The 12599-nt window shown below is 45.3% G+C and overlaps 1 protein-coding gene across 5 annotated transcripts in view; it reads left to right on the forward strand.

Annotated features, from left to right (window-relative positions):
* B3gntl1 (UDP-GlcNAc:betaGal beta-1,3-N-acetylglucosaminyltransferase like 1) overlaps positions 1 to 12599 on the forward strand; it is a 53925-nt gene that overhangs the window by 31610 nt on the left and 9716 nt on the right. For all 5 annotated transcript variants that reach the window (XR_003713966.1, XM_028787878.1, XM_028787877.1 and 2 more), the window contains exons 7-8: positions 7439 to 7534; positions 8328 to 8452. Coding sequence is in view for 4 of the 5 variants with exons in the window: in XM_028787878.1 (XP_028643711.1) it covers positions 7439 to 7534; positions 8328 to 8452 (221 nt within the window). In the remaining variant the exon portion in view is untranslated. The remainder of the gene's footprint in view (positions 1 to 7438; positions 7535 to 8327; positions 8453 to 12599) is intronic.

Below are 12599 nucleotides of genomic sequence, written 5' to 3' on the forward strand. Positions count from 1 at the left end.
TAGCCCTCAGGAATCTGTACATTTACAGGTAGACACTAGAGCTGTACATTCATGTAGCCTGAGACCACTGTCCTAGAGAGAAATGCCAGTGACCAACTAGTTAGCTTGTACCCAAAAGCTGGCACCAGCTACTTACTAGGTGAGAAGCTAGTGACAGTGGCTGCCTTCAAGTAATGGGGCTGCTGAGCTTGACTCCATTCTAAGTTCATGCCCTGGCCCACGGGGATTTGATGAGACCTTAGGAAAGGGATGAAAGAATGAAGGGACAAGAGACACAAATGAGAGCCAAGTCTGGATGGAGTTCTGATCAAGCTCTGAAACTTTAATTTCGGGTGCAGGTTATAAAGACACAGCAAACCAGGAAGTTTGGGTGAGGGTCATTGCTTAGGGCTATCCCACTATTGAATGCTTATTGCCCTAGACCATCCCACTGTCATATCCTTATTGCCCTAGACCATCCCACTGTCATATCCTTATTGCCCTAGACCATCCCACTGTCGTAACCAGCTCCTAGGAAATGCCAGACGTTCTTTAAGTTCTTGGGACCTGAGACTAGGTTTCCCAGAACAGCAGGTAATTTCCTGGGTTTGGCTCCCGACAAGTTCATGAGCCCTGAGTTGGGAGAAAAGGAAATATTTGTATCTCAGCTTTAGGGTGTAAGCAGGGCCCTGCCCCCACCACAGGTCCTATCACGCCTGGTCCGGTGACACCTATCTACCATAGGCAAGCCAGACTCTCTCATTTCTCATTCGAATGGTCAGAACCTTTTTTCCATCATTAGTTTCTTAAATTTTTTTTTTTATTATTTATTTTATTTATGAGTACACTGTTGCTGTCTTCGGACACACCAGAAGAGGGCATCCAATCTCATTACAGATGGTTGGGAGCCACCATGTGGTTGCTGGGATTTGAACTCAGGACCTCTGGAAGAGCAATCAGTGCTCTTAACCGCTGAGCCATCTCTCCAGCCCAGTTTCTTAAATTTTTAAAAGACTTTTTTTGTAAGCCAGGAAATGTGTTAATCTGCTCTTGGTCATGTAAGAATAATGGACAGGGATAACTTTAAATTTTTGAACTGAGCCACCCATATGTGGAATCTTCAGGGGAAAACCAGTTCTTTGGAAATATGTTCCTATGCTCATGTTGACCTCAGTGGTGCAGTGACCCTGTCCTTGGAACTCAGCATATTGGCATGATGTTCATGTGTATGTTATCATGAGACACAAGACATCCACAGAGGACTAAAACATGGCAGCCTGGCAAGGTTTGCTACCATAATGTTTGAGAGTGGTTTCTCTGTACCTGAGTGTGGTGAGAAGGAACCTCTCGCAACCAGGCACTTCCTGAACCCTTGGGAGACTCTTAGTCCAGGTGACTTGTGTTCACAGGTGACATGCCACTGTATTTAAGCCACTGTCAGTTTGTCTAACATTTAAAACTGTTCACGGATGGGTTACCAGCATCTACGCTGTCTTTTCTTGCTCAGTGTGACCTGGTGACTAAATCTGAGCTCCAGTTGGAGTAAACTGGGACCCACATGTCCGAGTGAACAACCACCCGGCACCACCAACTCTCCTAGATCCTTTCAGTCAGAATTTGAGATGTTAAGAGCTGACAGAAGCCTAAGTATTTAGTTTTCAGTTCATCTGATAGTGAGATTTGGAATCTCAATACCCAAAAGGGTATTGATAGTGTCTATAGGGCCTTCCATGTCACAGCAGCTAGCAGAACTGAGCAGAACTGAGTCTTTGGGGCTCAGTCAGGCTCTATGACATGCTTGGGCCACATGCTTATCCATGTCTGTCTCCTTCTGGCTGCTACAAGTGTGAGTTTACAGTCATCTTTTCAGGCCCACTTTCAGTTCTCAGGTGCACACCCACAAGATGGAATTGCCAGATCATACTGTAATTCTATTTTTAATTTTTTTGAGGAACTCTTGAACTATTTTTCACAGCATCTGTGCCCCCCCCCCCCGCAGTTCCGGGGGGGGGGGGGCATTTTGATTTCTCCACAGCTTTTATCAGTGTCTGTGATTTTGGGGGGCTTTGACACCACTATCCTGCTGGAGATAAGGTGCATCTCTCAGGGGTTTAACTCACATTTCTCTGGTGCCAAGCCAAGCTGAGCAGCTGTTCCTGTATCTTCTGTGGAGAAATGACTGATCACATTTTTTGCCTGTATTAATTGAAGCTGTTAGGGTTTTGTTGTAGATTGGTAGGAGCTTTGTCAACATTAGGATCTGTCTCTTACGCTGAGGGTTGTCTTTTCAGGCTGAGTGTAGTCTTTGAGGCAGAAGCCTCTTAACTTGGATAGTGTGTGTGTGTGTACATGTACGCACCAATATGTTATAAACATTCCGAACACTGCATTTCAAAGATCTGCCTGTGCTAGGGAACACGGGAGTCCCTTCCTGGTTATTGTGATCCCTTGTAGTCAGCAGAGCTGGTCCAAGTGTTTCAGGACCCTGAGGAAGGCACCACAATTCTATTGTGTCCTGCAGGGTGTCTTTCTTCTCTTTATCTCCCTGTGAGGAAGGAGCCTTGTGAGATCCTCAAGTACCCACCCAGGCCAGGTATCCTGATGCCTTCCTTGGGGACTGGGGAAAGTGGAGAGCCTCTGCACTGGGGAAGGTTTGTCTGTGTCCACTATTCTTCCTGTGTCCCCAAGGTAGCAGAGGTAGAAAAGAGGTTATGATGTGACCAGGTGCCTAACACCCACCCCTTGCTCACTAGCACGGATAACTTGCTTTATAGCATCCTTAGAGCTTCCAAAGGTTGGATTTCTTCTAGGGCAACTCTGGGCTTCTCATAGTGAGTCACAGGCCTAACAATCTCTGTCTCCTGAGGAAATCCATGCTCCTGAGTCAGTTGGTCAAGGCCTCTGGTCCTCTCAAGCTTTCTTGCTCGAGTAGGGTCACTGTTGTGGTGAGAGTGAATGATCAGACAGGGTTGTTTTTTATCCCATTAAGGTCCGAGGTAAAGGGAGATACGTGTGCTCAGAGAGAATCACCTGCAGCCCTTTTGGGGACCCAGTTTACTGCCCACTGCCATTTCACACCATGACAGGTGAAAACATAGGATTAGTCCCAGAATAAATAAATGGCAGTTTTACAGATGATAAAACCAATAACTAGCAAGTTTCTAAAGCATTTGAAGCCTGACAAACTCTGTCTTGTCAAAAACCAAACAAGGGGACAACATATGAAATGTAAATAAAACATCCAATAAAATAAATTAAAAAAAAAAAAAAAGAATGCCAAGCAGAAACAAGGTCTCAGGTTAGCACTTGCTTGAAGGGACAGAGTCACTGGAGCTTCCCACTTACCCAGGATAAATAAATCTCCAGAGCCCTGTTGATTTCTCTGACTTGGTTCATCCTGTATTACCAAGTTTACTACCCTTCAGCTGTCCCGTGCATGTGTCCACATGTGGTCTGTACCTGACGTGTGTGTGTGTGTGTGTGTGTGTGTGTGTGTATGTGTCTTTAAAGTATGTGTGGTGATTTCTGTGTGGTCAGGAATGTGAGTGCATAATTTTACAGACCGATGTACTACTGTGCTCAACTTCATTCAGACTTGACCAAGTTCAACATCTCTTCAGGATAAGAGCCACAAAGAAACTAGGGACAAAAGGAACACATCTCAATGTAGTAAAGGCTGTGTGTCATAGATACTGAGTAGGGAAAACTGAAAACATTTCTAAAATTAACCGCAAAACAAAGGTATCCACTGTATTCTTTTTCAGGGAAGTGCTTGAAAGTCTAAGGAGCAATAAAGCAAGAGAAAGACAAGGGATGTAAATAAGTAATGAAGAAGTTAGGCTATTCCTGTTTGCAACCAATATTATCCTATCCTTAAAAGACACCCCTAAAACATTCAGGACTCCAAACCATGGTAAATATGATGGTTTGTATATGCTCAGCCCAGGGAGTGATACTATCAGAAGGTGTGGCCTTGTTGGAGTAGGTGTGTCACTGTGGGTGTGGGCTTTAAGACCCTCATCCTAACTGCCTAGAAGCCAGTATTTTGCTAGCAGCCTTCAGATGAAGATGTAGACAGTAAGTCACGGTCAAGAAGTGGACATAGGTGCTAGAGAGTTGGCAGAGTGGTTAAGCACACTTGTTCTTGCAGAGGACCCAGGTTTAATTCCCAGTACCCATAGGATGACTCACAACCACCTGTAACTCCAGTTCCTGTCCATCTGATGCCCTCTTCTGCCCCTTGTGGGTAGAAGACATGAACATGGTATATATATATATATATACAGGCAAAATACTCATACACAAAAAATAATTTTATTTTTTAAAAAGTAGAGCTGGGGCACACCTTTAGTTTTAGCATCTTGGTGGCAAGGGCAAGTGGATCTCTGTGGATTTGAGAGCAGCCTGATCTATATAGTGAGGCCAGCCAAAGCTACATAGTGAGACCCTGTCTCGAAAGAAAAAAGGGGGGGGATATAAAGAGACAGAGGCTGAGGCTTTAGGTTACAGATTGAATCCAGAAACTCTACTTATAGATTGAATCCAGAAGTCTGAAGATGGATGCTTTTGGCGTTCTCAGGGCCCTAGTGTCTGTGGCTCAGTTTTGGAGCACATAGACCTACCTTGTTTAAGCATTCCCACATGTGGCATCTCAGTGTGAGTGGAGGTACCAGAACTACCAGGTACGTAAGCTCTTGAAGAAATCCTGGAAGAAATCCTTCCTCTTCCAACATGAAGACTGTCTTAGGGACTAAGAGTCTTACGTAGGACCTGATTCTGAAGGCACTGAGGGAAGAAGTCTTTTACAACAATGATGTTGACATGACGAACTTAATTCTCTTCCTTTTGGGGTGATGGATGGAAAGAAATTGAAGTCTTTGGTTCAACCCCCCCACCCCCCAAAAAAAAAGAAAGAAAGAAAAAAGACAATATACCTCTTTTTATTTTTTTGACATCCATTTCTTTGGAACAAAGCTGAAGGCTGTCACTCCAGCAGGGACTGAACCAGCCTTCAGAGAGGTGGGAACTAGACTAGCGAGGATCTCTGTATTATGGGATGTAGTGTGGTATTGTGATGGTTTAAATAAAAATGCCCTCCAAAGATCAATAAGGAGTGGTGCTTCTAAGAGTTGTGGCCTTGTTGGAGTAGATGCGGCTTTGTTGGAGGACACAGGTGGGCTTTGAGGTCCCAGAAGCTCAAAACCAGGCCTAGTGGCTTCACAGTGACATCCTCATGCCGGCTGATCTGGATGTAGAAGTCTTAGCTCCTTCACCAGCACCATGTTTGCCTACACACCACCATGATTCCTGCCAGGATGATAGTGGACTAAACCTCTGAAACTGTAAGCCAGCCCGTTTTTCCTTTATAAGAGGTCATGGTATCTCTTCACAGCAATAGAAATCCTTTTTTTTTTTTTGGTTTGTTTTTGTTTTTCGAGACAGGGTTTCTCTGTACAACCCTGGCTGTCCTGAAACTCACTCTATAGACCATGCTGGCCTTGAACTCAGAAATCCACCTGCCTCTGCCTCCTAAATGCTGGGATTAAAGGCATGTGCCACCACTGCCCCGGTGCAATAGAAATCCTAACTAGGAAAGGTGGTCACTGCTGACATCAGGCCTGCTTAGCCACCATAGCCTGGATCCTAGTCACCCTCACCACTCTGGCGGACACTACCACTACAGAGATTTGTTTGAGTGTTGTGACGGTGAGGTGGTCATCATGCCAAAAGACACTCCTAGACCCTTGCTGCTGTACAGGGGAGGATGTAGAGAAAGTGGACTAATATCAGAGCAGATTTCTGAAGTAGGCAGTGCAAGTATCTTCCTTGAAAGGACTGTGGCCTTTTCCTCCATCCAGGGCAGTCCTGTCTTAGAGATGCCCCAGTCCCCTCACTGCTGTCTCCTTTGAGCTGACTTTTACTACTTTATTTTGAGGTAGAGCACCATGTAGCCCAGGTTGGCCTTAAACCCCTGATCTTCTAGCAGTAGCCTCCCTGGGGCTGAGATTACAAAGGTGTGGTTTTGAAATTGTTTAAACATTGATTTGATTGATTGATTGATTGATTGATTCTGTGTGAACATGCTCCTGCCATTATCCACATGTGGAGGTCAAAGGGCAGCTTGGGAGAGACTGTTTTCTCCTACCATGTCGATTTTCAGAGACTGGACTCAAGTCTTCAGGCTTGGTAGCAAAGACCTTTATATATTGAGCCCAATTTTTAAAATTTTCTTTTTATTATTTATTCATTTGTTCGTGTGTGTGTGTGTGTCTGTGTGTGTCTGTGTGTGTGCATGGCATGCCACTGAACCTCACAAGTGCTTAGATTACAGGTGTGTGTTAACTGTGTCCAACAAGATCGGGCTGCTCCTCCCTGGTATTCTTTTGTCCTGGAATCAGCTGAGGCTGGGCCCAGACTACGTATAGTCAAAGCAAATCATAAACAGGTGATGTCATGTCAGTGTAATGAGTACAGTGACAGAAAGCCCTAGGGAGTATGTCCCAGGGAACTATAAACATGGGGGCCGGTTTAAGGGATGCACGGGAATTAGCTACTGAGAAGGTGGAGCAGCGTATGGAAAAGCATGGTTATGTTCCAAGTGCATAGCAAACCCAAAAGTTATGAGCAGTGGCGGCTCAGGGCTCAACTGAGTGCTGTGCTCACCACACTTGCTGCAGATTATTTCAGCCAGTCCTCCTGACAGCCCAAGGCTGTCCTTAGCAGGACACTGTTTTGCCAAACACAACAGTGTCTACTTAGGTTCTTGTCCTCAATCAGTTTCTGGTGCAGTTATCCCAGGGTAAATGCCACCTGCTCATACGGTATGGTCCTCTTCTGTGACAACTAAACTCAGTTCACTAGCATTATGATGGATCTGTTCGTAAGGAACACTGCTTTCTTGTGACGTTTTTTTCCTCTGGCTTTGATAGCCAATGATTTAGAAAGACTTCTCTGCTCAACTGTTTTTGGAGGAGTTTGTGAAGATGGTGTCTGTTCTTTAAGCATTTGTCAGTATATACTGGAGAGCCACCTGGCCTGGGCTTCTCTGTGGGCAGGCTCAAGTTTCAACCTCATTATAAATGGCTCAGGCTTTCTGTCTTGAGTCAGTTCTGGTATTCTGGGAGCTGTGTTCCGCTGATGCTTTCTTCCACGCTACTTCAGATTTCTCTTTTTTGCAATCAGAAGCACAATATGTTTACTGTTGGTTCTCATATACAGTTTCATTGCCTTGTGTAAACAGAAGGATTCCTACTATGCTTCGTAATGAAGAGTAAGGACCTAGAAGTGGCCTCGGTTAATTTCCACCCATTAGTCATATGGGCTAATCTCTATAGAGTGCTTTGAATCCTCATTTCCACAAAAGAAGGAGCATAAACTCTTGTCACTTTCTAACAGATTGTAGGTTGTTTATAATGAGCTGTTCTTTTCCATCAGTATCACTGGTGCTAATTCCTTCTAGGTGTTCACCTCCCACGGCCCCACAGTGATCATGCCTACCTGGTTCTGCTCTCGAGCCTGGTTTTCCCACGTGGGCTCATTTGATGAAGGAGGACAGGTAAGTGCCAAATCGGTAGAATTTGGAGTCTTTGTGGGTTCCCCTAGGTTGGGGAGGCGCCTGTAGGGCACCTCTAAGGCCAGGGTTTGGGAAATTACCTCAGCCTTTTCCCAGCATGCCTCTTGTTTCCTGGTTCTTGGCTCAACATCGCCCCCTTCTGCCTGTGGTGATGAAGTACAGACTTGTAACAGACTACCCTGTGGGTGACACTAATTCCCTTTTATCTCAGCCTTCCTTGCATTTGAACTCACCCAACCTCTCCCATGTTCAGCATCTCATTAAGAGCCTACTGGGAAGCCAGTTAATCATCCCCTATTTCTCTACTTTAGTGGACTTTCCACTTTCAAGACCATGCAGCTGAGGCGCCACTGTGTTCTCTGATTTCCATGGTTCTTTCTGTTGATAGTTTGCCCCAAGACCTTTTCTGACTCACAAAGTAGAATTTAAGGCAGAACTGGGACTTGAGACCCTCAACTAGCCTACCTTCTGCTTCATCCTCATGTCTGGCTTAGAGTTCATTTCTTACCTGCTCAGAAAAACTAATCTCCATTTCTCTCATGTGACCCACATCACCCTTAGCTATCAGAGTAGATTATTTTCTTCTGCAAAATCTGGCTGTGGTGTCCAGGTCGATCACTAGCTTCTTGGTTCAAGCAATCCTATGAGCTCTTACTTCTAGATACTGGGGTCACAAGTGCCACCATACTTGGCTTTAAGCAAAGCACCCTTCTATAGCCTCTGATGGTCCGTGACAGTATCTAGCTTGGTGAGCACTGTCCTCTGGCTTTTGCAGGGGGTTCCAGAGGATCTGCTATTCTTCTATGAGCACCTCAGGAAAGGTGGCGGCGTCTTCCGGGTGGACCACAGCTTGCTCCTCTACCGATACCATCTGTATGCAGCCACACATTCGGTCCTTGAGTAAGTAGGACATACCAAGTTCTGGAAACATCTAGGACAGTCCAAGAACAAGTGAGGTGCTGGTATAAGCCAGGCCTAGATCACTTGTGAGTCACTGGTGAGACTGGGCCCAGGGTTGGTGGAGTTAGGGCTCATAATGGCAGGATATAGGCCATGCCACCGAGCAGGTTGAGGTGGGGTCAGAGTATATTGTGTTACCCTTGTAGGAATTCCTTCAGAGCTGCTGGATGTCCTGTTCCACAGAGGTCAGGAAACATCAACGCAAAAGCCAAACATCAGGTTCCCTGATTGTGTGAGGTGAAGGCTTGCTCTCCACTTTGTTCTCACTTTCTTTAACCTAGCATGGCTCACCATGAGACCCTAGAGGAGTTCTGACAAGTGAACAGGCCTCATGGTGAAGGGAGTCATCACAGCTGGTGGCTGAGCTATGCCTTCTTAGCTGATGATGTCCTTTCACTTTTCTTTGGCTAGCCAACTGTCCTTCAGCCTCCCAGCCCACTGGTTAGATATGGATGGGGTAAAAGAGGGTCTGTACTGTATGAAACACTTATATCGGCCACCTCACTGTAAAGTGAATTGTGTCTGTGCTAGGAGACTGTCCCCTCTGTAGCCCGTGGGCACTGGAGGAAATGGCCTCTGGGTACTTTATTGCCCAAACTATAGATTTACAGTAATGTACTCACATCTCTGAAGTGGCAGTGATTATGATCCTGATGTGAGTAGAACTATCTGAGTGGGAATTCCCTTCTGAGTGTCTTACATCTACCACCCAGGATCTCAGTGACTCTGGGGTCCCTGGACTTGGACCTGGACCATTTACAAGATTCGGCTTCATGAACAGCAGAGCTTGCCCTCCTTGTATCTGAACTTCGTCAGCTTTGGAGGAGCATCTTGCAGGGTTGCTGTCAGGAGCCAGACACTGATGGGACCACCTCCTAGGAAAAATGTTCAGAGGACATGGCAGTTCTGAAGGCCAGTGAGAATCTCAAAACACAGTGAAGCCCACAGACAAATGCACATGTAGTACAGATCTAATCAGTCTTTTTTGACACTTAACAAACACATAGGGAGTATGGAATGATTGAGAAGATTCCAGAAGCCCTGTAGATTAGCAAGGCTCTAAGAGTTCTGTACTAAGCTGTAGAATCTGTCTTAATAGATTTTAAATGGCTGGAACTGTATAGGATATGTCATGAACATCTTTGCTGCCCAGTTTCCTATGGCAAACTATGGTAGGCTAGTAGCTTGTGACCATAGGTATTTGTGTCTCAAAGCTTTGTATGTTGATCATAAGTGATATCTTCCTACTGTGCTCTCAAATTCCAGGAGAGGCACCATACTTCCTGGGGTGTCATCTGTTGAAGGCCTCACATCCTCAATATCTCTGGGGTAGGATTTCAACATAAGGGATGGTAGTACTAAAAGGTAGTTTTACCTTCAGCAACCAAACATTAAGTTAGAAGTCATTACAGTATCTTGAAAAATCTAATATGTGGAAATAAAGTAGCCAAAGGAAAAGTCACAAAAGAAATTAGAAAAAATGTATAGGCTACAACCTGTATGAGTTGCTGAAACAGCAGCAAAATAGACTCCAGGTAAAAGAGGAGAAGCCAGGGATAGAAGAGGAAAAGCTGGAACACTAGCAAGATTGATGTAAAAATAAAACAGGGGATTAACAATACTAGCCACCCCACATTTAACCAAAAAGTCAAATTTTTAATTTAGTAATTTAAGAACATTCACAAAAGACAGTCAAGCCAGGGGATTTTCTCGGGTGTCCTATAACACGGTTAAGGAAGATGTTGTATCAGTCTTATCAAGATCATTTTAGGAAACAGGAGGCTGGGCATTGGGAGGTAAACCAGGCCCAGTGCTTTGGAACATCAGTTGTACAAGAGTGGAAGATGATGCTTGTCACTAATCAATCCAGCTGCATTCACACGATGCTAGGTACAGCAGTGCTCATGAAACAGATACACAGCAAGACTACAACTGTTTAAAAAAATCAACTAGTATGGTTTACATCATCCTGTATTAAATCTTAAACACAGCACTGTTTGTGTTTAAGGAGCCCCTTCCCACGGTCCTCTGATAGAGGGAGAGTGTGTGACAAAGCACCGTGGCAGCTGTCTGGGCACCAAGCTGCAGCTGTTTCTGGTGCCGATTCTAATGGCTGGTGAGACACTGTACGTCAATCTTGCATCACCGTTTTGCAGGCCACGTGAGCGTGAGATGCCTTGAGATCATGTGGTCATTTGTGTAAGGGGGGTCCTTCCCATGCTGGGCTGTGAAGCTCAAGCCACCTGGGTGGTGACTTGTAGCCCACCCAGCAGGCACTTAGGTCTCTCAATAGACCAGCCTGTGTGTACAGAGCAGCCTGTGTGTACAGAGCTCACCCCTTCATGTTTGCACAGTAAGCTTTGCCACCCACAGCACAAAAATAAGTGATCTAATGTAAGTTTCTGTGTCGGATTAAAGTCTTTAAGCCGTGAGCTGCGGCACCTCCCAGGATAAAAGCTGTAATTACAACCTGAGGCTTGCTTAAGAGTTGAATTTGTCCAAACCTCAGGTGGCATTGTTTTGATTCTTTCATTTTTAAAGCTCAAAATGACCTGAATCTGTGTCGTTTCTCTTTATGTATGTGTGCAGTACTTCATATGCCAAAGGACACGAGAATAGCATCTCCAGGAAACCAAACGTTCCTTAAGCCTGTGAGTGGCTGAACCTAGTATCTTGTCATGTCATCCCTGTATACCTTTACTGATGTGCCATCTTACAGATCATGATTGTTTAGCTTTTTGCAGTACATATGCTGCCTGTACTCCACAAACTCTTTGCTTCCTAGTATCACAGTCGAGGTCTGTAGAGAAATACATTTCTGACCTTGTTCCCATGGCAGTATGTTGCTGGGTTTAAGGAGAACCAGATAAGGCCCTTTCTCCAGATAAATGTATAGCAAAAAGATACATCTTAGAAGTAAGGGTGACACCACTAGTGTCCTAATCGTTGGCATCCAGCCTGAGACTGCCTGTGCTGACTGACATACTCCTGCTGTGGCACCTGACAGGACCCAGGCTGTCCCCTGTGCTCCCCTAGCAAGGTTTTTACAGCCTGTTTTTTTTTTTTTTTTTCCTGATCACAGATGCTGCTGGTTATTGGCCATACCTTCTGGGAGTAGGCCCACCCCACCACCCACCACTCTTACCCCCGGACTCCTATGAGCTGGTGCAGTGCTGAGTCTGTGATGTTTCATCTTCTTCCCAGAACGTTCCAGAAGCTCATACATACAGGTCCAGGAAAACCAGTTCCCTTAGCTATTGATCCTAATCTCTAAACTGATGGTTTCTTAGCAAGAAGAGATGGATATGCTAGGTGCCAGATGGCCTGTTCTCTAGTCAGACACCTAGGAGAAGCAAGCCCAGTGCAGGATGCTTCTACCTTTTTATAACAGCCTGCATCCTCTGTTAGAGACAACCTAGTAAAATTCAACATGGCTAGAGTCCAGTCCTGGTTGGACATGTTTGTAATTCCTTTATAAAATCATGGGTGCCCAGAGTTTTGGGGAACCAAATTGACTTCACTGTACAGGTAAACCCACCATCCTGCAAATCAGCTTCATAGTTGAATATGTGAGATCATACAAGGTTTTTCTTCCACAGAGACACCCAATAGACCCAGCCATGGTGTGTGTATGATGTCACCAACACATGACCTGTGCTTAGTCTCTAACAGGAGCTATTGTTGTACGTTTACTTACCTGTGTACATGCATTTACCTGTGTAAATGCACATGGGCACTCCCTGCACATGTGCACTCACACCACACAAGTGCAGTGTAAATATACTACTGGATTTGATGCACATATGTGCATATGTACACCATGTCTTGCTCAGACACTGAACAAAACAGATCTTGTAGTGACCAAGGCTGTGGAGACAGGCACTCAGGTGGTCTTCCAAAGGTCCAGTAAAGTCAAGCAACTCTCTGGACCAGGCAATCCTTGAAGAGCCTGAGATGACAGAAGGAGCCTAGTAGCTTCTGCTACATTGCCTGTAGCCATGTAGCCATGAACCCTAGCAGGTCTCCTCAAGGGCACTTGAAGGAGAAGGGAAGGGGGACCCTTGTGGCCAGGATGGGGATGGGGGTT

This window comes from Grammomys surdaster, unplaced genomic scaffold (assembly GCF_004785775.1).
Source record: "Grammomys surdaster isolate TR1022 unplaced genomic scaffold, NIH_TR_1.0 125688, whole genome shotgun sequence".
Lineage (NCBI taxonomy): Eukaryota > Metazoa > Chordata > Mammalia > Rodentia > Muridae > Grammomys > Grammomys surdaster.